Source organism: Oreochromis aureus, linkage group 18 (assembly GCF_013358895.1).
Source record: "Oreochromis aureus strain Israel breed Guangdong linkage group 18, ZZ_aureus, whole genome shotgun sequence".
Taxonomy (NCBI): Eukaryota; Metazoa; Chordata; class Actinopteri; order Cichliformes; family Cichlidae; genus Oreochromis; species Oreochromis aureus.
The window spans coordinates 25,105,634-25,131,830 of NC_052959.1; the positions used below are offsets into that span (position 1 = coordinate 25,105,634).

General features: G+C 41.4%; 2 protein-coding genes across 5 annotated transcripts in view; one reads left to right on the forward strand and one right to left on the reverse strand.

The window, feature by feature from the left end:
- The first annotated feature begins 67 nt into the window (after positions 1-67).
- Positions 68-22,033, forward strand: zzz3 (zinc finger, ZZ-type containing 3). 4 transcript variants are annotated; one of them, XM_039601762.1, is made up of 13 exons: positions 405-677; positions 1,093-1,351; positions 9,438-11,523; positions 14,495-14,633; positions 14,848-14,995; positions 15,092-15,204; positions 15,946-16,017; positions 16,544-16,645; positions 17,054-17,149; positions 17,845-17,994; positions 19,124-19,258; positions 19,710-19,810; positions 20,258-22,033. In XM_039601762.1, the coding sequence occupies exons 3-13, from the start codon at positions 9,503-9,505 to the stop codon at positions 20,400-20,402; spliced, it is 3,222 nt and encodes a 1,073-aa protein (XP_039457696.1). In that variant the 5' UTR covers positions 405-677; positions 1,093-1,351; positions 9,438-9,502; the 3' UTR covers positions 20,403-22,033. The 4 variants fall into 4 exon arrangements, with proteins under 4 accessions (XP_031586873.2, XP_039457696.1, XP_031586875.2 ...); XM_031731013.2 differs by lacking the exons at positions 405-677; positions 1,093-1,351 and adding an exon at positions 68-216; XM_031731015.2 differs by lacking the exon at positions 1,093-1,351.
- A 1,538-nt stretch (positions 22,034-23,571) lies between these two features.
- The window catches only part of ak5 (adenylate kinase 5), a 108,025-nt gene continuing 105,399 nt past the window's right edge, over positions 23,572-26,197 (reverse strand). Inside the window, exon 14 of the mRNA XM_031731012.2 lies at positions 23,572-24,314. Within this exon, the coding sequence (XP_031586872.2) occupies positions 24,246-24,314 (69 nt within the window). The 3' untranslated portion in view covers positions 23,572-24,245. The remainder of the gene's footprint in view (positions 24,315-26,197) is intronic.

Here is a 26,197-nt window from a genome sequence, read left to right on the forward strand (position 1 = left end):
TCCTTAATTGTGTCACTCTTAAACTGCATGTTGTTTCTCCTTAAAGTGTCAATAAGCCATAAATTAGGAAATGTTGCAGAGTGAGAGGCACTCTAAAAATGTACAGGATAGTGTTGCATTTTGACGAGAGAGCGCTTGCTGCTCACACACCCCGACTAGTTGACTGGATTGAAAACATGGCTGCGGCCGAGCGTGCAGCAAATTTACGGAAGTGAGGTATGTCTAATTCTTAAGCTACAAAAGCTGTTTAGAAGTGTGCGTCCAGTTCGTTGCTTGTGGTGGAGCAAACGACAGAAACTGAATTTATTAGCCCACTCAAAATGTGTGTGACCGCCATTGCTGGCAGTACACAAATACATCGGCAAAGTTATGCGCGGAACAATCAGCTAGCTCGGCAAGCTAATGCCAGGTTGCTGCGGCTAGCCTCGGCTGCTAGCTGGTTACCAAGTGCTTGGTTGCTAATCATGCTACTTCTCAGTGCTGGACATATAAACCTCGGCGAAAACGTGTTAGCGGCGATTTCTTCCATCTACGTGCTGTCTTATTTGTGGCTTTAACGCCCCTGACTGATGTCGCGCTAGCTAGCATGTGCTAGGTGTCAGTAATAGAGGGGCTTCATCAGGAATCGCCACGATTCTTCTCTTAACGGGAAAACTAGCCGAGGAGAACTAGCACAGGTAACGTTAGCCAACTTGGCTAACTAGTCGAGCACAACAGAAAGAGGGGAAAAATGTTCGGTTAGACTGCAGCACACTTGTCCGTTGAGTGTCACAGGGAGCGTGTATAATAATTTAGAATTTAATTCTGCTGGTGCCACAGTCTGCGGCTTGGTGTCTCAAGTGTTAATATATATATATATATATATATATATATATATATATTTAATTAAACCCCGAGAGCTAACGGTAAGTTAGTTTTGTATGGTTAGCCCGCTAAACGGCATGCTAGGTCAACTAAGGTCTGCTTGGAAGTTGGAGCATGCTAACGTTTAGCTCATTCGCAAGCTCCCCGTGAAATAACTGGGTTGTTTCTGTCCAGACGTGTGGTCGTGAGTTTTAATCGTGAACTTTTTTTTTTTGCTGCAAAAACTAGTGTTCAACTCAGCCGGCTGGCACGTGCTGCTGCTGTTGCTGCGCCGCCGTCCAGTCTCGTCAGTTTAAACAGCATCCTCGTGCCTCCCAACTTCGTGGGCTTGGAGCTCGCGGCAGTTGATTTAGCTGGGATGTAGGGATTTGAGCGATTCTCATCGGAATGTGCACCAGCACCACTTCGCGGATGTTTGGTTGCCAGTAGGCCCAGTGGAAGTGCTGAACTTCAGGTCGGCAGCGGAGATGATGAGCCCAGCAGGACGGTAAAACGGCACAGAGCTCGTTTATTTATCGGAAAACACATGCATCATACCAAACTCTGTTACCCACATTTAGATTAGCTGGTTTCCTAACAGTTGACTTTTCTTGTGAGTTGCGTGTTTATTATTAGTGCACAGTTTTGGGAGTTTACAGGCTTGCTATCTTAGTGAAAGCAGTGCTTCTTTATGTGATGGCAAATGAGACATCTGTCACGACAGTGCAGGCAAAAAACACCACGTGTTAACATAACTCTACAACCAAACAAGCGCTTTAGAGAGGGGCAGGAAGTGGGTTGATTTGAGAGTACAGTAACACATGGGTCCTTTTAATTACATACAATGTCTTTCACACTCAAAATCTTTGCTTATGCTCTGGATATCTGCCAGTACAAGTTGGTCTTGGTGTGTCAAGATCGGTGACTGTACATTGCAATGTGGTGTTAGTACTGTAAAGAACACTGTCACACCTTACTGTGGTAAATTGGCAGCTGTGGGTTTAATGGTTGGTGTGTTTCTAGAAAGATCAAGAGATTAATAAATCTTATTTCATGGAGAAGAGTACATCACAGTTAAATGTTTATATAGGAAGCAAACATGAATCCCAAGCATGTATCCTTGGCTGAGTCTACTCTCTCATATACTAGAAGGAGAAAATGCAAATTAACCAAAACAGTGTCTTCTTGTGACTCTTAGTCTGATATAATGGTTGTAGTGCTGGTATGACTTATGAGCAGTTTGGTGATAAACCACTCTGACTAATGTATCATCTTTTTTTGGGGGGGGGGGTTAGACGGTATAAAAGCTCCAAGCATCCTATAAAAGAAAAGTAAACAACATCAGAATCCAGCTTAACAGCACATCAGAGTTTGCTTTTCCTAACTTAGACAATCAGGCTAAGAAGTCACATAAAATTGGTTATTAACTTGATCAGTCTACTCGAGGTTTCCCAGTCTAGCCGTGTGTGTTCACATGAAAGAGGCAGCAGCGTCTGACCAGCCACAAACATGGACAGGTCTGCTGTCAGCACAGGGAATGATTTTTATATTAATAAAGTCTAGCCTAATTGAAGCATGGAAGGTAAGTTGGAAAAATAGTAACTGTGTAAGTTAATAGGGACATCAGCATTGCGGCTCTTTCATCAACACATGTGAAATTCTAACAGATTACTTCCATTAAATTCTTATTTAGACATGCAGGAAAGGAAAGTTAAGGAAAGCAGGAAAGTTATAGCCGCCTCTGCGGTGTTTAACTGTTAAAGAGCAAAATAAAATACAAAATAAATATAATAACATAAATTCAATGTACGCCCCTCCTTCCCAGATTTTTTTTTTTTTAAGGTTAATAAGTACAAGTTGGTGTTCTATATCAGGATCATATAATTAAGGCTTATAGAGCAATAGAATCATTTAACAGTTGCAGCAAGGAGGGAAAAAAGCATGACTAAAGCTGATTCTGGTAACTCATATTTCTTATTGATTCTTATCAGGGCTCTTGAAAAACTTAAGACCCTCGGACTATCTTTACCCTGTGGTCTCAGGTTTCTTCCATGAATGGTGATCCTATTTTCTGTAGAATCTATTTGTCAGTATGTGGTGATTTTACACACGCTCATCCGTAATCTCCAACAAAACCTGCTTCCAAGCAGGTTTGGTCTGCAGCAAAGTTAACACGGTGATGTACCCTGGGGAGCGACAGACATTTTAAGCTTTAATATGTTTACATATGGCTGAGTAGCCTAATTTATAAAGTATTGCAGAATTTATAGATTTCCGTTTTGGTTCAGTAGGTGCTAACAAAACCTCTAAAATAAATGTTAGGAGCTATAGGCTGCACCACGGAAGCAAACACTGCCCGTTTGCTTCTTGGGGTGTGTGTAGAAGCTGCAGCGCCACCATAATTTACACCTGTGTTATAATTACTGTTTTCATCAACCTTTTTACTAAGAAAAGAAGCACTTTTTGGAATGAACCTTATATAATTTTAACCTTGAAATGCATTTTAGCTTGTGCGCAATTCTATTTTTAGTTGAAAATGTGTGAATGTTCAGTCTGCTTCCCTGTCGTAGCCGCCTTCAGTGTTTTCCTGTGGCACTAACAAGCTCTGCATTCTTTTAATAGCTTCATATGCTTCCTTTAATATTAAACTTTTATATCAGTGACTCCCAATTAGTTTGCCTTGAGGCAAATCCAGGTGTGCCTTGGGATTTTATGTCAACTATATTGTAACTGCATGGTGCTTTTCACACTAAAAAGCAATTATCTAAAACATAGGTGTCTTGTAGTTGCAGATGCTGAAAAAGTGTTATCTGGAGTGCTGTCATCTGACAGTATTCAACTTAAAAGACGACTGGAGAAAGTAGAGATGGCATGAAGGCTTGCCTTTTGGTGTGACTTGGTCATAAAATGTTTGAAAGCCACTGTTTTAGACTACAAGGTGGAAATACTGACATTAAGAAAAAAAGATGGACAATCGAATGTTTGCTTCATCCATTTTGCTGTGATGGAAGCACTCAAATGGACCAGCAGCTGACTAATCAGCTATATTTACTGGCCCCAGGCCATAGAGCCATTGGTTATGTTGAACCCTGCAACATAACCAATCTGTGAATTTCTGTCTCCTTTAAATCTCTTTATATTTGCTAGGTTTGTAATTACTGGTCTAAACTGTTTTTATATTTTTAGAGAAAGAGTTTCTGGATAGGCTGCAGGCTGTGTTTTCTTATGGAGCAGCACATACCTGGAGTACTATACCCACAGAACTGAGGAACATACTTTTATAAATTAGTGTTTCCCAAATAATCAAAAATGCTGTCATAATATGAAGTGGTGTCATTGTAACGGTGACACCGCCTCATTTGCTCACGTTAATGTCCCTTTTAAATAAAATAAACAAACCTTAACTTGCACAGTGTTTATACTTTAGGAAATCACTGTTGTGGCGAGTAGTTTAATGCCTGCTAACTACAGGCTCCAAGGCCAAGGAGAGTCATGTCATTGAAGGTGTTTAATCAGAATCAGAGAGACTTTATTTATCCCCAAATCCTGTAGTTAATATTTGCAACTCCAGAACGCCTTCGTCTTTACCTACTCAGTAACAGTCTGGATGTGAAAATATGCAAACCACGTTATTTTATGACATTCCAGTCAGTCCAGTCCAGTGCACTTCTGTCAGGCATGTCTGACTGTGGTTTGAACCTAATGTTGGGCAGGGTAGTCAGATTTACAATGTAATGACGACTTTAATTTAATAACTGTGAAATCTGGCACCTGAATGCAACATTGGGCTTAATCTTAACTATTAAGATAGGCCTTGCGAGTTAAGCCAGGAACGTGTTAATTATTAGGAACGTGGAAGTGTGATCAAATGTTTTATAAAGTTATTCAGCCCAGCTGTAGCACTAATTATTTTTGATGTAGTGATTAGCTTTCCTAGTTTTTGGGAGCAGGTCAGATGAGCTGGCTTAATTAGTTTTGTCGTGTTGAGTCAAAGGGTGAGTGCTCTGTCTGAAAAAACCTGCTCCTCCTGCTCCCCGTTTTCTGCTTTTCTTTCTTTTATTTTATGCATGGACAAATCACATTAGTTTTCTCAGCTGGGCTCTTTAGCAGAGTGTGAGTAATATGTGCATGTGGTAGTGTTCGTTTCAGGTGACTATTGTTAGCTCCCTGAAGGAGTATTATCAAAATGTATTTGTAGCCGGAGTAGCCTGTGTGGCTTTGATGGTGCTATGTTAGCACAGTGTGGGAAAAGGGAGGGACTGTCCGAGTGGGAGACAAGGAGCTTTTAAATCAGTTTTGACAGAGGTCAGCTCACAGTTTGATGTACTGGGAATTAATGTAAATGAGCACCTCGTCCATGGCGCTAATTGATGCGATTTGTCTTGTCCCTAATATATGGCTACTACTGTTTCTCATCATCTATAAAAGGACATCCAGTGAGATCATCCGTTGCTGAATGTCACTTTAATATGACCTCTAGCATGTTGTGTTTTTATTGTCCTTGTGGGTAGATTTATTAGTTGGACCATGATGTAGAGGATGTGTCAGCAGCAAGTTTACTGGGGACTAATTGTCTTCTAACTGGAGCAGGAACGTTACAATCTCCCTTTCATTAGCTGCATCTTTCTGTGGGCAAAGATAACTTGATTATTAATACTTTGTACTTAGAGTAAGGTATTTCTGTATTTTTTTTTTTTTTTTTTTTTTTTTTTTTTTTGTTCAAATTTGTTGATTGTGGAGTTAATTGACTTATTTTGTTTTAATAACTTTGTAAGACAACATAATCTAGTGTAAACTGTTATTGTAATTACAATTTGAATGCTTCTTCGTTGTTGTTGTTTTTAATGCTTCCATGACTTTTGTTATATATATATATGAGAGAGAAATTGTATTAATTTGTTTCCATGATCTTAATGCAATATGCTGCATAAAAAAAGAAAAAATAATAATAATAATGCTGAGAGAAACAAGAACTAGTTGTCTATATGTGTGCATTTATTAGAGATGCAGTGATCCAGTTTTTTGTATTGCTGATTCAATAGTCATACTTTGGCTTTGGGTCTCTGCTGATATCAATGTTAAATTAAAACGATGTTCTGCTTGAGGAAGAGGCTGGGAATCATTCTTTATGTTTAATATAACATCAGGCTCGACTCAACCATTATTTTCCTAACTTACTAATAGTGGCACGAGTTTCTCCTTTTCCCTCCTCATGTTGCAATCACCTGTGGAAAAAATAGTGGTTGGAGACTACAGCATGACTAAAATTATTGCAACTGTGGGCAATGAACTTCTGATCTTGCTGCCGTGGAATTGGTTGCTTCAAAGATGATGATGACATCTGCAACCACTCACAGTTGATTGCAGTCTTCAAAGCAACTTTACTAAATCAAAATGATGATAAAAGAGCAACAAGATGGATTTGGTCTGCTATAAGTTTGCGAATGAATTGGGTCAAGTTGGCATTTATGTGAAATCTGTTTGAGACAATACAACAATTCACTATGATAAATTGGTGAAAATAGCAAATCCGTTGCCATCTATATACAGAGAAATTCACTTTAAAAATCATCCAGGATCTCATAGATTTAAAACACGTTAATAAATACCTCTACAAATTGTGACATAGTTGCTGTGGGATGGCAATTTAACTGCAAAATGACATAGGTGATTGGCAGTCTTGCTTTTATGTAGGGATACGATCAGACTACAACCAGTTAAGTTTTGCCCATTAGTGCAGATTGACTCAGACTGATTGCAATGTATCGGCAATCTGTCTGCATTTATGAACTGTATGACAGTCTGCTAGGGTCCACGTGAAATTTTGTAATTTACATTATAATGCACCAACTATCCATGTGCACCAGGTGGTGAACTTGAAAGAAGGATGACAGGAATGAATACTTGGCTGTCGGGTCTCCAGTTTTCCGTGTCTGCACTGTAGTCTGTTTGAGAGTGATTGCAGTCAGTCCGAGTCAGACGATGATTTGTTTGGAGATAGGTTACCTGTGTAATCGACTTGCAGTCACAAGGGATTGCCTAGAGGTTGAGGTAAAAAAGTGTTTGGACAAATGTGCGTAACTGGGTGTATAAAGCAGTTTGAGTGCTCAAGTAGAGTAGAAAGGCACTGTATAAGAACCAGCTCATTTACCATTTAGTTGGAGATGAGTTTCTATTGTATTTTCATTTTAGTGCGGGTCAGCCATCACCCACACAAATGGATCACATCAAGACAAGAGAGAGGTGAAGACAAATATTAATCAAGATGATTTGAGAACATGACTTTTTCTTGTATATGGAGGAAAAAAATGGGTAGACTTTAGGAAGACACTTTGGCTCATGTGTAATATTACATGTGTAATAACTACTAACGGTACCATGAACTATGTATTCGTGGTGCTGCTTTTCAGTGGTTTAGGTCTTACCTGGTTGAGAGAACGTTTTGTGTCAGTCCTTTGGATTTCAGATCATCCTCAGCTTTAGTTTCATGTGGGGTACCACAGGGATCAATATTTGGACCTCTGCTTTTCTCCCTATACACCCCCCCCCCTTGACTGTATTTTTAAGAGGCATAAAATTGCTTTCCATTTACATGCAGATGATGGTTTATATGCCCCCAAAAAAAAAAAAAAAAAAATAAAAAAATTGACTACTTCATACAAGCGCTAAATGACTGCATTGTCCTCGCTACACTGGCTGCCTGTCCTTTTAGGAGTTCATTTTAAAATTCGTTAATTTGTTTTTAAAGCCTTAAATAGTGTATAAAATTAAATAAAGTTGTTTTTAAATACACACTACCTCTCTGAGCTACAGCACCTTCTGCTTAAGCTATTTGGTAAAGAATTGAGGTATCAAAGACTGGCTTGTTATTAGTTCATGGTAGCATTTGCATAGTGTTAATTTCTCAGTTCACAATATATAAACCAAGATTTCTTGTAACTCACACTGGTCTGTCTTGATCTGCAGAATAATTTAGTGACACAAAGAGCGAACATTGGGAGGCTTTATTGTGCCTCCAGTTAGGGCTGTTCGATATAACGATATATATCGGATGACGATAGAAAAACGTCTATCGCTTCATTTTACGCTATCGTTTGTTTCGTGGTGTCGCAAAATAAACTGTTTACGGCAATATTTTTCATTATTTTGATGGTCACTGTAGTGGCTATATTAATTTCCTAAAGTTCTCTCTTTCTCTTATATTTAATATAACCACACTACAGACGGACAAGCGCTTGTTTTTATGCGTTGTCGTTAGCAACAATGACGGTAAAACCACCCTGTGTCCGCCTGTTTATTTTCCACATAAACCTTTCACAATAAAGCTCAAGATCCTGTTGAGACTTTTCAAAATAAACTGAATCATGTGAAAGATGCAGAGTCTTTACGGATGAGAAGCAAAAAAGAGCCGTCAGGTGCTAAAAAATAAACCTTAGACTCAAACGTTAGAACAGGCATTTCCCCGCAGCACGCTGTGTAATAAATACTCACAAAGAAAACGGCGGCCGTTACAACCTATGTCTAAAAATGTATCGTTTCATGCATCAGTTAAAACACTCGACTCCAGGTACGCGACGCCCAGCTGGAAACACTTCACGCAAGTCGAGCTGCCCGACATTCACAGAATTTACAGAAAATGTTACATTTTTGTGATTTATATCGTTATCGGGACGATAGATGTCTTAATATCGGGATATGAGATTTTGGTCATATCGCACAGCCCTACCTCCAGTTGTATCAGGATGTTTATTGTCAAACCCTATGTAGAATTTTTGTTCCCAGGGGATTTTAATTTTTGTATGTTGTGATAAGTTTTAGAAGGATAGCAGCCTGTTGGCACACCTGTTATGAAGAGATAAATGGCCTGCAGTGTATGATGACAAAACATATGTCTGCAGTATTATCTCTGTTGAATTGGATGTGAGAATTATAGTGTCAGAAATCAGTCAACCTTTAAACTATGTTTATTTTACTCAGGACAAAAAGCAGAAATGCCTGCAAGGAGGAAATAAATATTCCCTTGCTGTAACAGACATACACAATCTGTGTGATGGCTTTTAAAAAAAAAAACAAAAAACCCCCCGCCTTGTTTCTTTGCTTGTGGTCTTTTCATATCTTAAAATGCTTGCTGAGCTGTAGTCACATACAGATGAGCCTCAAAGCTGTGCCATTTGAGGCGTGTGTACAGACTGATTGATCATTTAGGCACAAAGGAACATCTGACATGATTGTTTCCTTGTGCGAATGTAAGATCTCCCCCCCTTTTGAATTTATTCCCTGTGTACTGACCTGGTATAAGACATCTAGATTTGCCTGTGGACAGAAGGTGTTGCTTAGCTACAATGACAGAATAAATCAATACCCCTCTGGTGTGAGCAATGACCTGAGTGGTATTTAACAAAGGCCTTCTGGTACATGCTTCTGTTTGAAACACCACAGGGTACTGTTCATGCATTCATTTTTAGCATGCAAGTCCAGTGAAACCAGTCAAACTGAAAACTGTGATGTTAATGCAACAGTGAGCTGCATATGTTTATAGCTTTCAGTTGTTATATTGACATTTAAGTGCAAGTTTCTCCATGTGTATCTTGCAGGTGCCCGCATTTGGCTGCAGAGGAGAGAGCACCAGGATGAGGAGACTGTAGGCACTTGCCATAGTATGGCCGCATCCCGTTCCTCGCGTGTCACAAGGTCATCAGTGGGGCTCAATGGATTGGATGAGAACTTTTGTGGTCGAACCCTCAGGAACCGCAGCATTGCCCAGCCAGAGGAGACCTCAGTGTCTCCACTGCCAAGGGCCCGTTCGCCCAAGAAGAAGCAGGACAACAAACAGGACACCAAGCAGGAGTCGAAGCATGATGCCAAGCAGGAGTCGAAGCAGGACACCAAGCAGGAGTCGAAGCATGACGCCAAGCAGGAGTCGAAGCAGGACAACAAACAGGACACCAAGCTGGAGTCGAAGCAGGACAACAAACAGGACACCAAGCCGGAGTCGAAGCAGGACGTCAAGCCGGAGTCGAAGCAGGAAGTCACACAGGACGTCAAGCCGGAGTCGAAGCAGGACGTCACACAGGACGTCAAGCCGGAGTCGAAGCAGGTCGCCAAACAGGACGTCAAGCCGGAGTCGAAGCAGGTCGCCAAACAGGACGTCAAGCCGGAATCAAAAAATGAGACAAAGCAGGACACAAAACAGGAGTCAAACCAAGATGTTAAGCAGGAGTCAAAGCAGGATGCTAAACAGGAGACAAAGCATGATGAGACACCGGACACTTATTCGCAGGATGGCCAACAACAGGCCTTGTTGCAGGGAAATGTAACTCACTCTGATGCTTCTCTGGTAGAGGCCGATCAATGGACCAGTTCCAGGAAGCGAGGCCAGTCATGTTTAGAAAAAGACATTAGCCCTGAAAAGTCAGAGAACTGTGATGGAGGGAATGGGGCGCGGGATGCCTCTCCTCAAATTAAAAGGGCCAAGCGATGCTCTCGCTCTGGAGAGTCTCAGGGACAGGAGAAGGACCCTGAGCTTGTGAAACCCGAAAGTCCTGTCTCAGTCCCAGAGCTTAGCAAGGACAACAGTTGTGAGGAATTACCCAACCAGAACTTTGCTAACACAGTTCCTGCGTCACCTATCCTTAGTAAACAGGAAGGTGAGCTCATAGGGGACGATGCAGAGGATGGTCATGTGGAGTGTGATGGGGCCTCTCAGTTTCCAAATGCCCACAAAGCTTCTAATGGACTCAGAGAAAATAACACAGAGGAATCAAACACGCTTGGTGAAAAGTCTAGTTCAAATCCCACCTCTGATACTAATTTCCTGTTACTGCTCAACGGCAGTCAGACGGGGACTCCCTCATCCCCTGATCCCGCTGTGCCTTGTAGAAACTCTGTCCCTGGGCATATGGAGGTTTCTGGCTCAGGAGAATTGCCATCCTCATCTGCACCAACATCTGAGGTTGTGCTGGATGATTCTGTCCCTGAGTTGATAGTGGCCAAGGAGCAGGAAGTGGAGGAGATGGAGGTTGACGTAGTAGGCGACTCGTTTTGTCTGGCTCATGAGGAGCAGGTGACGGAGAGCGAGAGCGATACGAATGGACGGCTGCTGACACCAGTGCAGGAATCTGTTGCCTCAACCTCCTTCTCCACCACTAATATGAACAGTAGTCCAATCCACAACAACAACAGCAACTCAGGAGAAACCACATCCCCAATAACAACACCCCCTTCCCCCACAGAGCCAGAGTGCAACCCTTCTATTTCCAGCACATCCACCTCTTTCACAGAGCTCTACGAACACAGATACACTCGGCGGACTTCACCCAGAAGGGCTGTGTCCAGTGGCAAAGCTTGCTCCTCCAAGCCCAGCTCTCCTCCCAGAGACAATGGTCCCTTGAGGGAAGAGGGGGAGGTGATGGTTGGGCTGGAGGAGGAGGACTGCTCTATGGTGGAGGAGCCAGCTCCCTCAGACTCTATTGGCCACTCCAATGAGGAGCCAGTGTCTGGGGATCCTGGGGACAGGGCAGGTGGTGAGGATGGTGGATCTATAGAGGGGAAAGAGGCCGAACACAGCAAGGAGTTGACACAAAGCCAGGCTGCGGAGGAGGAGGAGGAGGAGGAGGAGGAAGAGGAGCCAGACGTGTATTACTTCGAGTCGGACCACCTGGCTCTTAAACACAACAAAGAGTATGTGGGAGCTCCCCTGTGGATTGTGCTCTCTTAATCTGTTGTTGATGTAGCTCTTGCAAATGTTTATCGATATATTTTTGATCAACCAGCGATTCATTTGAAGTACTGAGGGTTTTTCTTTTCCAAGATTATTCTAATGTTTTTAATGCTTCCTTATTGAAAACCTCTAACCCCCTGGCTTGATACATTTGAGGTCTGAATTGGTAAAACTTTTCACTATTTAGTTTTTAAAAAAAGGCAAAGATTTGACAAGTAGAGCAATATTTTTCTTCCTTTTCTGTTAATGATTTCAATAACCCTTCGTTTCTCCTTCAAGGATGAATAATTAACCTTTGCCTCGCTAGAGTAACTTGTGCTTGTGTTATCACATAGGTAAAGGATCCAGTCACATGGATGTAATGTCCAGTCAGAACATGTAACTGAACCTTATACCATGATGTGAATTAACAGTCAGAAAAAGAGCAGGGTGGTTACTATATATCTTGAATTACAAATACGCTTTGTAATCATCAAAAAAAAAAACCAAAATATAAAATAAATAAAGAACATATAGGTAAAAAGGCTAAACAAACAAAAATGGTCCCGATTCACAGCAGTATTCGCAATGTAGGTCCTATAGTTGAACAGGGCCTCAATCAATTGATTGCTTGATTGAGGCCCTGTAGAGGATAGAGGAGGTTGTTCAAGTCTGTAGGAAATATATAAGAATATAGCAGGGCAGTGTATCTCACCTATTTCTGGCTTGAGGTTTTTATCACTGTTACACAAGATATGTACAAAATACATATAAACATTGTATAGATAAGCCTTCAAAAGTAGATCTTGTACTGCATGTAATGTATGGAAACACAGAAGAGGAGCCTCCGAGTGCAAACGGGCCAAACATAGTCAGTGACAAACGGCTCAGAAATTGTACTATAGTGCAATAAAGATGAATACACCCAAAGAAGTTTGTGTGAAGATCCTGGTTGTATCACACGTTAGAATGGAGAGAGTTTGAAAAAAACAAACAATACATTGTAAATATAATGAAAGGAAAACATTGAGCAGTCTTTTTGGAAAGCAGATTACAAGTCAGCAGAGATCCTGAATTACTGTTGAAGCTCGTGGGTTTTTGCACCACCAACTCGCAGACAGAATGTTTAAATATGTCCGCCAGTAATTGCGGGAGCGTCTAACTATAGCTCCCGCCTTATTGTTTAGGTTTCCCATGTTTTAGCAGTTAATTTCCACCTTCAATCTGGGACTGTTATTGTGTGAATTAACTGCCACTTGTCACTCTTCCAAAGCCCGAGGAGATTGGATTGTAAAATTACTGTGCTGATTGCTTCTTGTTATCTCTTCTCTCGGTACGTTGAGCTGTTTCTTAGAGAAAGGATTTCTCAGTGTTGGTCTTTATTTGTAGTTTTTTTTTTTTTTTTGTTTTTTTTTTTGTTATTTGTCCTGAAAGATGAGATGTTTATGTTGGTGGACATGTCCCATGCCGCGCTCAGTCAGGCTCTGCTAACTGCGCTGTGGCAGTTCGTCTGATTTGCTGTACATCTTCACAGGAGGAGGAGGAGGGGTAGAGGAGGACTTTGAGACATAATCAGCTGGGGTTCTTTTGTCTTTGAACACTTAATATCCGTAAATGTTTCATATTCGGATAGTGGCTTAGAATAAGATTTCACTGCTCTTGTGTTACCTGATAATTTGATCAAGTTTCGGTGCCATGCCAAGGTTTGGTTGTGCTGAGTAAGGAGAATTTCAAAGCCTCCGATCAATGCAGCCAGGAGTCATTTTTAGGAAGGCATGACGAGGCATTTTGGAGTTGCTGAACGTGGAGAATTGGCACAAATTTGATTCATACATCTTATATTTGCACCAGTTTTGTGGATTTTGACGAATGTCTCTGTCCTAAACATATTAAGTAGATCCCTGTTCTCAATTATGAGACATTAACATTGCACTAATATTGTCCAGGCCAGCTTTTCTTTGGCAGTGATGTTTGTCAGTGGACCTCAGGCCCAGTAGGTGGCAATGGAACACCAGACTTGTCTCTGGACACTTGGAGAATGTCCAGAGTGGTGAGAAGCAGAGCCAAGTCTCCCTTAAAATGGATCTTCTCACTGCTTTCTTTTGCAGATTTTTTTTCTTTTTTCTTTTTTTTTTTTTATACATTGAATCACAATCGCTCAGTATCACAGAAAGTAGTTTTGGTGCCACTAATGCATAGACAGACTGAATTTTCATCGATGCATAGAACAAGTGGATGCTGTACAAGCCAAAAAGCCCAACACAACTTTAAACAAAGCTGACTTCTGTTGTAGAAATTGTGTCCTGTGCATTGATTTTCATTCATGTTGTGTTAGTAGAGATTGATCCACTCTGCTCCACTGAGCACCTGCATTACGTTATAGCTGTGTAGGATGCTGTCACGTTCCTGTCAATTCCTTGGGCTCTGCTCGCACTGTAAGGGCTCTGAGTCACTAGCACAATTAGTCATTGACAGCTCAGTTTGCAGTTCTCCCATTGCCCCAGAGAGTGTGAGAGGAAAGGTCACTCAAGGCTCCTGAAGTGCTTCAAAACCCAAATGTTTGTCATGCACAGGTTTTGATACCTGGTCTGAAATCTGAGAGATGTGCAGTTAGAGTCCCTAATGGGCTTCATTAGATCAGTAACTCTACACTTGTTAGGCTTTTGCTATAGCATCTGGTTTAAGAAGATGCATAGTCTCCAGCCACTGTGGTGATAATCACATAGATGGAGTCAGTAATACCTGTTTATATTTTCTTTGCAGAATGGGATGGAACTTTTTGAAAATGGGTCATGTTTTGTGCAACTGTTTAGGTTCTCAGCAACATTGTTGAATTATGCATGGTGTGTGGTCTAAAAGTTTGATGCACTGCAGCATTGCAAGTGTCAGGTTAAATAATGTAAGCAGTGTCTTCCTTCTACTCTTGTCTAACCTTGCTCCCCACTGTGTCAGTTATCAGAGACTGCTGCAGACTATTGGAGTTCTCGAGGCTCAGCGCACGCAGGCCATCCTGGACCTTGAAACATTGGCGCGCCATCAGAGAGAGGCGCTTGCCGATCCCATCAGCTTTGTGGAACAGCTGCAAAAACGGGTAACAATGCCTTTGGTGCAGCTAAGTGCTGTGCACAAAGCCTGGAAGTGCACAGCAGAAAAGTAGCAGATTCAAGTGTATAAAGCATTCCCAGTAGAGTTTTTTTTTTTTTTGACTATAGTGGATGTCTTTTCCTCTCCTGTTGTGATGTGTTTTAGTAAAACTAGGCTAAAGATTTAACTTGAATTTGGCCCTTGATTTGTGCGATCCTCAGGTGAATCTAGGCTTGCCGTGTCCTCAGCATGTTGTTCAGCTCCCTGACATTGCCTGGGAGCAGTACACCTCAGGCCTTGGGGATTTTGAAAGAGAGTTCTGCGACAAGAAACGGAAAACCAGGCGGCTAAAGTTGATCTTTGACAAAGGCACGTGACTTGCCCTGTTAATAGATTGTTTATCAAGTGTATGTGCACTTTATTTCTTTCTTGTTGTCAAAGGAAACATCTGTTCTCCCTATCCAGGTTTGCCTCTTCGACCAAAAAGTCCCGTTGAACCCAAGAAGGAAGGTGAATCATCCACAATGTACTCCCCTCTACCCACAAGTGACGCGCCCGAGAACGGCAGGCAAACGCAGGTACACCTCAGTGTCCTTACTAAAAGATTCTGCACAACACTCACAAGGTGCTGCCATCACAGCTGCAGTTATCTCCCAGTATATCATTAGTGCAGGTTCTGTGACATCAGTTTCTAAGAGTCGGAGCTGGTGAGTCACTGATCTCCTGCAGGTCACCCTACAATCGTCACGTTATTTTACACCTCCTCCAACCTCATCTCCATTATTCTTACTTCTTGGCAGAGTTAAACATGCAGCGCATGTGAGCACAAAGGATGGTATCTATGGAAACATGAGGAGCACACCTCTCCCCCACTCCTCTGATTAAGTCTTATTCTTAGCCTCTGTTTTGTGTGTGTGTGCGCGTGTGTTTTCCCACATGGTATCGGCAGCAAGGTTTCACTTTTAATTGATTGCTGGGATTAGACGTGGCAAAGCACTTAGCACTAAGAAAACAACTCCTTGATTATTTCTGTTGCTCTCCCTGTTTATTTTGTGCAGACACATTAGCATTTTCCCAGACTACACTCTCTGAATCCTAACAGGATTTTGTTTGTCACTCAAAAGAGTTGGTGTTTTTCTGCATCCTCCCAATGACACATCTCAAGTCACATCTGACAGCCAGGCTTTCTCTGTCAAACTGACTGACTCAGCGTGCCAGGCAGTTCATATGTAAAGAGCTCTTCAAACGGTGGTGTGCCCATTATTTTTTTGTCTTGTGTCAGTCTTCTAACATGGCTGCCACTTTTTGTGCTTTGACAGATGATCAGGGGGAGGATTTGTCATCCAAACAAACCCGACACATTTAACCAGCTGTGGACTGTGGAAGAACAGGTAGGTAGCAAGAGTGTAAGAGTTTGTATGTACTGTAGCACGCTGCCAGAATTGTTAAGTTTAGATTGTTAGAGGTTGATTGTCATAAAACTGCATGTTTGCAAGTAAAATAGAAGTCAAACACAATTCAGAAAATAAATACTTAAGACCTGTTTAAAACTGGTACAGCGCTATTAATACGTCTTAATTTATGCACTTTATGTCGCCAAGTGCTTGCTCAAAGGGGATTATTCGATTGTTGGGGCTTTCTCTGTATTATTGTAGGACTTCATCATAAAATATAAAGCACCCTCAGGTGTCTGCTGTTGTGATTTGGCACTATGTAAATAAAATTGAATTGAATAGATTTAATTTAGATTTACCATGATCAGGTGATCAGTTCTATGTATTTTTCATTTATCCCCTCTAATGAAAAACGCCCCACCAAAAAAACAAAACATGATTTTTGTCAACACCTCTGTTAGATTTATTAAACATTAAAGAATGAAGCAATAATTTTAACCTGATGTTTTGTGTGTTTTGATAGAAAAAACTGGAGCAGCTTCTTGTTAAATTCCCACCTGAGGAAGTCGAATCCAGAAGATGGCAGAAGATTGCTGATGAGTTGGGCAATCGAACAGCAAAACAGGTGACAAAGAAAATGAGGCTCAACTTCAATTAAGTTACATTTTATAGCAGTTTAGTTTGGAATATTTGGTTTCTTTACACATCTGCAGATGTATGCACCGAAAGATTTGATCTCATAGAAGCTCAAAAAAGCATCTTTGCTTTTATTTTTATTGTCCTGTTGTGACTTTGAAATTGCAAAAAACAAACTGTTAAATTGAAAAAGTGTATGCTTGTCAGTGGTAAAAGGCAGGCTGACTTGTATGTTAACTGCACCCCCTATAAGTACGTGGATATTGTGTGTGTGTTTGTGTGTCGGTGTGGGTGAGAGAGAGAGAGAGAGAGAGAGAGAGAGAGCTCATTTGCTTCAAGCAGCTGCTCCTCAGTTGGAAATGATTAACAGAGCCATCTCCCTTTTAAAACCTTCCAGGTTGCCAGTAGGGTTCAAAAGTACTTCATCAAACTGACAAAAGCTGGTATCCCTGTGCCTGGAAGAACACCCAACCTGTGCATGTACACTAAAAAGGTAACTCAATTACCAACCCCCCCTTAGCCATACTGAATAAGTAATCTCATTGAAAGTAATGGTTTTGCCTTTGAATATTAAAGTTTATGCTGGGCAACTAATTCAGTGTTGTCATATCAGCTTTCAGTTAAATGGTATTTTAATGATAAGATCGGGAGTTTGTGTGGCGCTCGCTGGAGACTGGATTAAACTCTGTGCCTGCTGGCAAAGATATGAACAGGGTGATAAAACATGATGTTGAAAACGAAGCTTTTTATTGCTCTCAAGTGGACAAATAATGCAATGTCATCCATTTCCTGTTTGCTTCAAACATGTCTTCTGTGCTGCAGTCTCTCGGTACTTTTCAGCCACCGTATGCTCATATCACTGTAGATGTGCTGACAGTATCAACAAAGATCGTGTTTTCATTTTTTTGCCATTTAGTAAAGCTTTTCTTTGTCTTGTATTACAGCTGTTGTTTCATAACACTGGAGCAAAGTCCATTTAAATTGGACATTATGTTTACATTTGATTATATCTGGTTTTGAATGAACTACCACACCAAGACTATAACCACCAGGGATGTGTTTTATAATAGTATAATACTAATTTCATTCATGTTGCACAACCCTGTAGTTTAGAGAGAACAAACATACTTAATTTGTTAACTACTAGTTATATTTGCCTTGTTTACGCTCTTCTAACTAACCCTCCAGGCATCCAGCAAGCGGCAGCATCACCTTAACAAACACCTGTACCGGCCGTCCACCTTCCTGACCTCCTACGAGCCTCCAGTCTACATGGATGAAGATGATGAACGCTCAGCATATTACAACAGTGTGCAGGACCCTTCGGCTGATGATTCGGTCAGTCTTTTGTCTTTCAGTGTTTTTTCTTCTTTCAAAGGTTTGTCTTTCTTTCTTTCTTGTGACTTATCCTGTTTTCACTGATTCTTCCCATTTTATTTGTGACTTTACTGCATAATGAACCTCATGGCTTCTCCTCCTTTCTGTCTGTGTACAGTCTTACCCTCTTCCTTCTCATGTAAGCAGTGACCTGTAGGATAAAGACTGCTAAAAGCATGTGTTACAGGCTTTTGGGAATTTGTTTCTATACCTGAATAGTTCATTTAAAGCAATTTCAGGTAAAATTACTGCACCTGTGTTCCTCTTCTGCTCTCTTGCGTATGCTTTTGTAGAGACTGTTCTTTTTAGCTCCACTTTAGCACATTTGGATGAAGGGAAGCATTTAGCTTTTGATTTTTACTCCAATCATGGCTGCTTGTTCTGTTTAAAAATGCCTAAATCAGAGCAGGGGACCTGACCAGACTTTCCTTTCATTCTGTTTGAACTGCGCGACTCCTGGTGCTCGCCATTATCCAGGCGCTGACATTTCTTTCTCTTGCCTTTGATGGCAGTAACCTTTTAGTGAAACCAGGTCGCTGCGGCCTGCTGAGTACACAGGCTGCCGTCTCCATCAGCGCGTTAACGAAACCTCTGGCACCGCCAGTATGGAGTAAAGTCAAAAAGGTGTTGCCAGCGTGGGTCACAGTAATTTCTCACTTCACCAGGTTGTCTTTTATTTTGGTCGTGTTTGCAGGAAGATTGAAAGTCTGTTGAGGGAAAGTGCGTCGGCAGCCTAACTGGACTCACAAAGCTGTTCCTTGTCAAAACGTAGAAGTGTGATGCTTTTGTTGTAAAATAAAATGCTGGATTTTGTTTGCTTTATTCTTTTCTTCATACAAATAGCTGGAGGTAGCTGTGTCTTTGTAAAGGACACCATGGTTTTCACTCTTGTTCTTTAGGCTGAAAGACAGTATGTACTCACTTATCGATACGTTGCTTGTGCCCAGCTAAAATTAGACTGATCGCTGCGGGCTGTAAATAAGTCTGCAGGGTAAAAAGCATCTAGATTGGATCCTTGTAGTTGTTGAGGAAATATTATGTACGTGGTTTTCCTGATGACTGTCAAACAACATCCTGTTTGTCTGAACAGGATGAAGAGAGTGTACCTGTGGAGCTGAGAAGTTTGCCAGAATACAAAGAACTTTTACAGCTGAAACGTCTGAAAAAACAGAAGCTCCAGGAGATCCAGGAGGATAAGACTGAGATCCGGCACATAGGCTATAAGGTAAAGACTGCGCAGTGATGACATTAAGATCAGGAATCTGCATATACATGTTCCCTCAAAATGTTATGCATTTAAATCACACCCTGAGGTGGAAAAAAATTCAAGTTGGCGGCAGAGAAAATATGTATTTTTTTTTAATGTGTTCGATTGTCATTACACGATAAATAAACTGTAAAAACTATATTTTAACAGGTCCCAATAGAACTACTGGAGGCTGTGAAATATTGGAAGTAGTTCTGTCTTAAGCTGCAAAGCTTTAAAATGAACTTAAAAAATGTGCACATTTAATGGCATTATTAATCTAAATTATGCTATTGAATAATAATAATTAATTAATTACTCTAAGGCCTTCAGAAGCAAGTTTGTAGTGTAGAGAAGGTGTTAATATGTTCATACGTTTGTGGGAGTGTGTTCTGCGGGCGATGAATATGTTTGTGTTTGTTTTGCGCAGTGTGACGTCTGTGGTATGGAGCCCATCCTGGGTGTGCGGTGGCACTGTCAGGACTGTCCGCCTGACAACTCAGTTGACTTCTGCTCCAACTGCTCCGACTGGTGAGCTCCACTACCTTTATTACCAAACAGTCATACACAGTGCTGGTCGCTTTGCACCATGATGAAAATATTGCTGACATTTTAACACATTTAACATGGTGGAACTGAAAACACAGGATGTTTTGCATTTGTTTGTGGTATGCCGCTCACTAAATGACATTCAACCCCTTCTAAAAGCTAGTTTGAACTGAACCCCCCCCCTTTTTTTTTTTTCATTTTTAAGGGTTTCCACAGAGAATTTTTGGGTTCCTGCAGTCGTCATTGACTTTGCTTGATTTCCTTTTTGTACACTACAAGTTAATCTCACAGTACAACATGTGATTTACCTGTCTGACGGCGTGTAGTTACCATAGATGGTAGATGGAACGCAAGATGGCTGTAGTTTGTGGGTCTAAAAAAGAAAGACAGTGCTGAAGTCCCTTAAACCTACCTTTCCTTATCTTCCAGCTTGTTCAAGACTGAGACCCACAAGCCTAACCACCACCTGGAGCCAGTGTACCAGGCAGAAACCTTCCTGGACCGGGACTACTGCCTGCCGCAGAGCACAGGTTACAACTACCTGGACCCCAACTACTTCCCAGCCAACAGATGACAGGGTCCCAGGCACCCCTAGCTCCAGGCTCTCTCCACATATCCCACAGGCCACTCTGTGCATGGCTCCATCCTCCAAGTCCAAGATAACCGCTTAACCCGCCGCCAGGCAGGAAGGCCAGCAGGCAGGCAGACAGCCGGGGTCCTCAGAGCAGACCAGTGCTGCTGGTGGGGGGGCTGTTGGTAACTGACCTCCCTGACTTGAGCAGAGGGCGGCCATGACGGTTCCTCAATAAATATTTCAAAAAGAAAAAAAAAAAAAGGAAAAAAAAAAGAAAAGGGGGGGCGGGGAGCCCTGCTACACCTCAGCCAGGTTATTCAACGGATCCGTGATTTGAAAATGATACACTATTTTTAAAAACAAACAAAAAAAGAAAATAGAAGGCACACGACATTCCCGAGCTCCGTGACTCCAGCAGGGCTGTCCCTGTATTCCCGTTTCTCCCCCCATCGCCCTCCAGTTACCTCCCTGTGCTGCTTCAAAACTGGAGAATTGATGATTAGTCTGGTCAAGCGCCACCTAATGGTGATGGGTGGCCAACCAGCACGTCATAGTGGACTGTGAAGTCATCAACTGAGATACACATAGGTGGTTTTATGCGTGTATGTGGTCTCTGTGTTATGCAAGAGTGAAAATGTTCTAGCTAGGTATCCGTAGATTGAGTATTTATGAGCCGCGGTATCCTCAGCAGACATCTGGGGTGCTGCAGGTGAAGTTCAGCAGACACTGTGGTTGAAGCCAGTGTTTTTTTTTTTTTTGTTGGTTTTTTTTTTCATTTTTCTTTTTTTTCCAGGCTGCAGATCCACATTTTGTTCTGCAGACAAATCTGTATGTGTTAAAACGGATCGAGCTCCCATGTTTCAGCATGGAGCCATCACGACCACTGTCACACAAACGCTGCTCTCTACACCCCTTCACCTCTCAAACACACACAGATAACAAACTTTGATCTGTTTCCCTTTCCTTTGCTCTCTCCACTAAAACATGTCTAACAAGAAGCACTACAGCACGGAGAGCAAACATTTCCGAAGGCAGGCGTATGAACGGAAAATACACAAGACTGTGTTTTTGTTTTCTTCTTTTTTCCGCCCCCAGTGTGTGCCGTTGTTGATCATGTTGAGTGTACAAGTGTATGGTGAAAAGTAGCCAGCGCTAGATGCTGTGTGCCATTTTTAAGAGAAAAAAAGAAAAAAAAAAAAGAGGCTGTTGTTTTGGCGGGGGGGAGGGACCTTTAACCTGGCCACAACTTCTCCCTTCCTGCGTGGCTCCGTTGACCCACACTGCCCTACTTTATTGATCCAGTCATCATGGCTCTAGATCTTTAATTTTGCTGTCCACCTTAAAGGTCCATTTAAAAGATTGTATTTTTATTAATCTATTTAAAAAAAAAGATAAATAATTGAGGTAGTGGTTGGTGCACCACAGTGGAACAACCCACACAATTTTATACACATAGATTTTGTTGTGCTTGAGTAGACACCATTTTGTATGGTTTTTGTCTCTTTCCCTCACCCCCTTTGCCCTGCTTCAATATCTGTGTATAACAGTCTGTTCTTATGTAAAAAAAATAAAATAATAATAATGTTAAAAAATGCTAGGAGAACTGTGGAAATAAAAGTATGTGAAAATAAGTTTTTTTTATATCTGTGCTTCCTCTGTTATCAGTCATCAAAGTCACCCTGAGTTTGGCTCGGCAGGATTAATCTGTTTTTCTCAGTTTTATATCAAAACCTGAACCCTGGCAAACTGGTAGCAAATTCTTCACATCATTTTTAGGAACTAAGTAATTAATTTTGCTCATTTTCACCCCACTCTGCTAGAATAGCTTTAGTTGATTCACGGTTCAGTCCTCACACACCCTTAAACCCAGCTTTCTTCTGATTGGTTTTCTGTCACAAACAGCTGTTTTGAACACTGGGTGGGTGTGGCTTCTGTGCTTGGGATCACACAGAACCAAGAGTAGATGAACTAGCCTGAATCCTGAGCTTTTCGATAAGTCAAAGGGGCCCTCAGGAGGGCTTGAATTTTAGCTGGCTTATAAAGTGGTGAGTACAGTTCTCACAAATGAGGAAAAGAAGTTATTATGAGTAAAAATGTGGATGGATAGATAATCACCCAAGAAGGCAAAAAGCGCAATAAAAACTCAAAATGACGTGTATTAAAATTCTAGATTATAACTGTCACATTAAGTGGGGTTGGATGCAATTTTAATATTGGCCATAATGAGGCAGTCCTGTCATTGATGCTGAGTAATTGAGTCTCTCTGAGAATCTGAATGAAAATGTTAACTGTAAAATATTTTTTATTGCTGTCAATTAAATCTTAAGTGCTTCTCGGTGAAGCTTTTTCTCTTGCAAGCGTTCTGTAGACTTTCTTCTGCAATTTCACTGTGGAAAGAAAGAAACACAGGAAATGTCCTTTTGCAGAATAAAGCCATGCTGGTGACCTTTCACTGGGAGAGAAGCACTTTGTGTGACAGCTAATTTTCTGCCTCTTTCTACCTGCTGGAACCAACAGTGCTGATATTTTGTTCTTCCTGACCAACGGTTGTCAGGAAGATGTGAAAGTGCTTCTTTTTTTTTTTCCCCCTCGTCATATTTCTTACATGTTCAAATGATCTTTCTGTGTATTTTACGCTAAACTCTTAAACCAGGGGTGTGAAACATAAGGCCCGGGGGGCGTAAAAATCTTTGGAAAATAAGGCAGGGTGCATATATTTTGGACTTATAACTATATTTCAATAGGTTCCACCACGGCCATTCATACTACACCAAAGTAATTAAATAACAATTAAATCACAACAGGTGCTCAGTAAAAAGTAACAGGATATTTTCTGTGAATGAACAGAAACTTTTCCTGAAATTTTACACGTGTATTTCTCACCATTTAAATTCAATTTTCTTTCATTTACAGCTGCATTTCTTTATCATGTTAAAAAACTAAACACGTTCTGTTAAAATTGGACTCCTTTTTCTTATGTTTAGATATCTCAGAGATTAAATGTGTAGTTCAACTTTATCCTGACAGAAAGGGGAATTTCACCTGTCTTGATCTCTTAAACTTAACACTTAATTGTCTTTTTGTTGTGATGCTCTCACCAGCAGATGGCGCTGTCAGCCCAGCTTTGATGCTGTACGCTACACACCACACCAAAGGACACACTCAGAAATGCTCCATTTAGCAAATGCACTGGCTTTATTGAATGTTAAATACCAAAACACGCACCTGTACGATGAGCTTGGAAACATACAAATGCAGTAATCTTAATACTCTTTATTTGCTTCTGTTTTTTTTTTTCCTTTTTAAATTTAATGCACAAAGGGCAGTTAAGCTTAACTTTTAACTCTTGCATGCTTGTTACAATAAGAAGCAAGGTGCTGTGCGTGAGAGCATGAGCACACACTGACATTTCCACTTTGTAGCATGGCAGGGGAACCTTGCTCAGCTCCTCTGGTGGGAAGGTGGCGAGATTTCACTTCCAGCATGCTCTCAGTCACAGCAGGGACTGCTATTTTTCTCAGTACAGTTATCTGCCTTGGTGTGGCAGTTGGCAGCATATATTGAGGTTGATTTAACAGAGAGAGAGAGAAGAGGGGATGGGGGGTGGGGATGCATTTTTGTGAAGCAGAATGTGACAACCAGGCGCTTTGTCAGTGTCAAAAAGCAGAGAGAGGTTTCACTGATTGCAGGTGAGACATGCATACCACTGGAGTTCAATGAGTCTGGCGCAGGTGTGAGGTTATGCGAGTGAGTCTCCTTGGGGTGATGGCAGAGAGAAAGAGAGAAGGTCTTCTTAGATGGGCCCTCCTGGACTGCAGAGTTTGGGCTGTGAAGGTGTAGGTATCAGAACCCGGACTCCATCGAGTGGCAGATCTGGGTGAACACTTGGTCCGGCGACCTCTCGGCATCAATCTGCAGACGGAGACAAAGCGGCTGAAAACGAGGCCTTTTCTCAAACCATTAGCAAGCCCACGTGCAGTGGAGGACAGCAGCCTGTTGCAGTGCGAGCTCACAGCAGACTGATGACCTCATTACCTGATGTGGCATTTAAGCCCCCACCCACACACACACACACCTGATGTGGCATTTAAAAGTTCAAACAGTAAATTTATTAAAGGAGCAGATCAACCCCGAAAGGAACGCGTGTGATTTTCTAATCGCTCTCATGTCAGTGGAAACCTCAGAGAGGCGAGTAAAACTTCACAGCGAGTTAGTCCTTCCCTGCATCACTGACCTTAAACACAACATATTTCAACATCTTGTCCATCTCAGGTGAAAGTGTATAGTCATTTTTTTAAAGATTGTTCTTCTGTGAGTGGTCTGGTTTTGGAAACGTCTGACTTCTCTTGAAAATAAAGGAACTAAAAAGCACTGAGGGCACCACAAAATGAGCAAAAAAGTAAAAAAAACTCAGCGTCCGTGTCGTCATTAGAAGTTTCATGTTCAAGCTATTTTCTTTCTACCAAACTACACCCGCCAAACATATCACAGCGGGTGTAGTTTGGTAGAATGTGTTGAAGTGTGTGTCTACCCAAAGATGACAGGTTTTTGACAGGATGACAGGATGTGAACATTAATGGCTTCCCCCTCAGCTGAGCTGCAATGTCCTTCTCTCGGCTGGCAGAAAGAAAATAGTTCGTACGTGGAACTGTGCTCCGAGCACCGCGAGACGAGTGCAATTTATTTCAGTTATACTCAGGAGAAGGCAGACATCTCCACAGCTCTGCAGCAGAGAATTAGAGCTCCTCTGGAAATGCAAAACTGCCTCCAGTCTACGTGACTTTTTAGTCGTTTTCTCCACTGAAAAACTTTCCATCTATCAGAGAGAAGAGGCTCGTGACATTGTGACAGGATGTAAACAGTAGCTGCACACTTCCTTTGGTTGGCGGGCGTAGTTCGGTACAAACACAATATATTTCCTACATGAAACTACTTGCAAATAAGTTTGTACCTTTTTTTGAGTAACTGGGAGACATTGGTGTGAGTGTTTCTTTTGTATTTTGAGCAGAGCAAGGTGAGTGACATCTGGTTTTATCATATCTAAGAGAAGATGGACGTGTCCATGGTCGATGCCTTCAAAAATGGGCAGCTCACACCTAAAACAATCCAGACGCAGGGTGTCAAACTTACTTTAGCTCATGGCTCAATTTGATCTAAAAAAGGCCAGAGCAGAAAAACAATCCAAAAAATAAGCATCACTTTAAAAAAAACATTCACCATGGTCCCAGCCCGGATTTACCGCACACTCCAAAAATTACCAGAAAACAGATTATAGCTATTATTTCTTGATAAATGTTTTTTTTTCTCATTTAGTTAATGTTGGGAAAAAAAGATGATGAACAGCCTGAGATGTCTTTAGTAAAAGACTTAACTGCATTTTTGAGCCATTCAGTGGCTCCACTGGGACTCTTTGGCAGCCCGATTTTGGCCCTCTCGGCCTGCATGCTTGACACCACTGGTCTACATGGATAAATCGCTCTACAAGCCTGAGGATAAACCATGGTCTGTATAAAAGATAGATCTAGCTTCTGGGTGTGAAAAGTGAAGCCAACAAGTGATCGTCTGCCAAAAGCCGATCGCTTCTGTGTGTTTTTAATGTGTAATATCTTTGCCTATGTCCACAAATAGGCTGTAGTCAACAGGATTTATGAAGATCTTCTTATTGCATCCACTCTGTGTTCCACATTATATAATTAGTCCTTTTTGGCTGCTTAAAATATCCTTATAGAACTGTTATGTTGTATTTTTTTTTGTAATTTCTGCTTTTTACCTGGATAAATAAAGGATTTATAAAA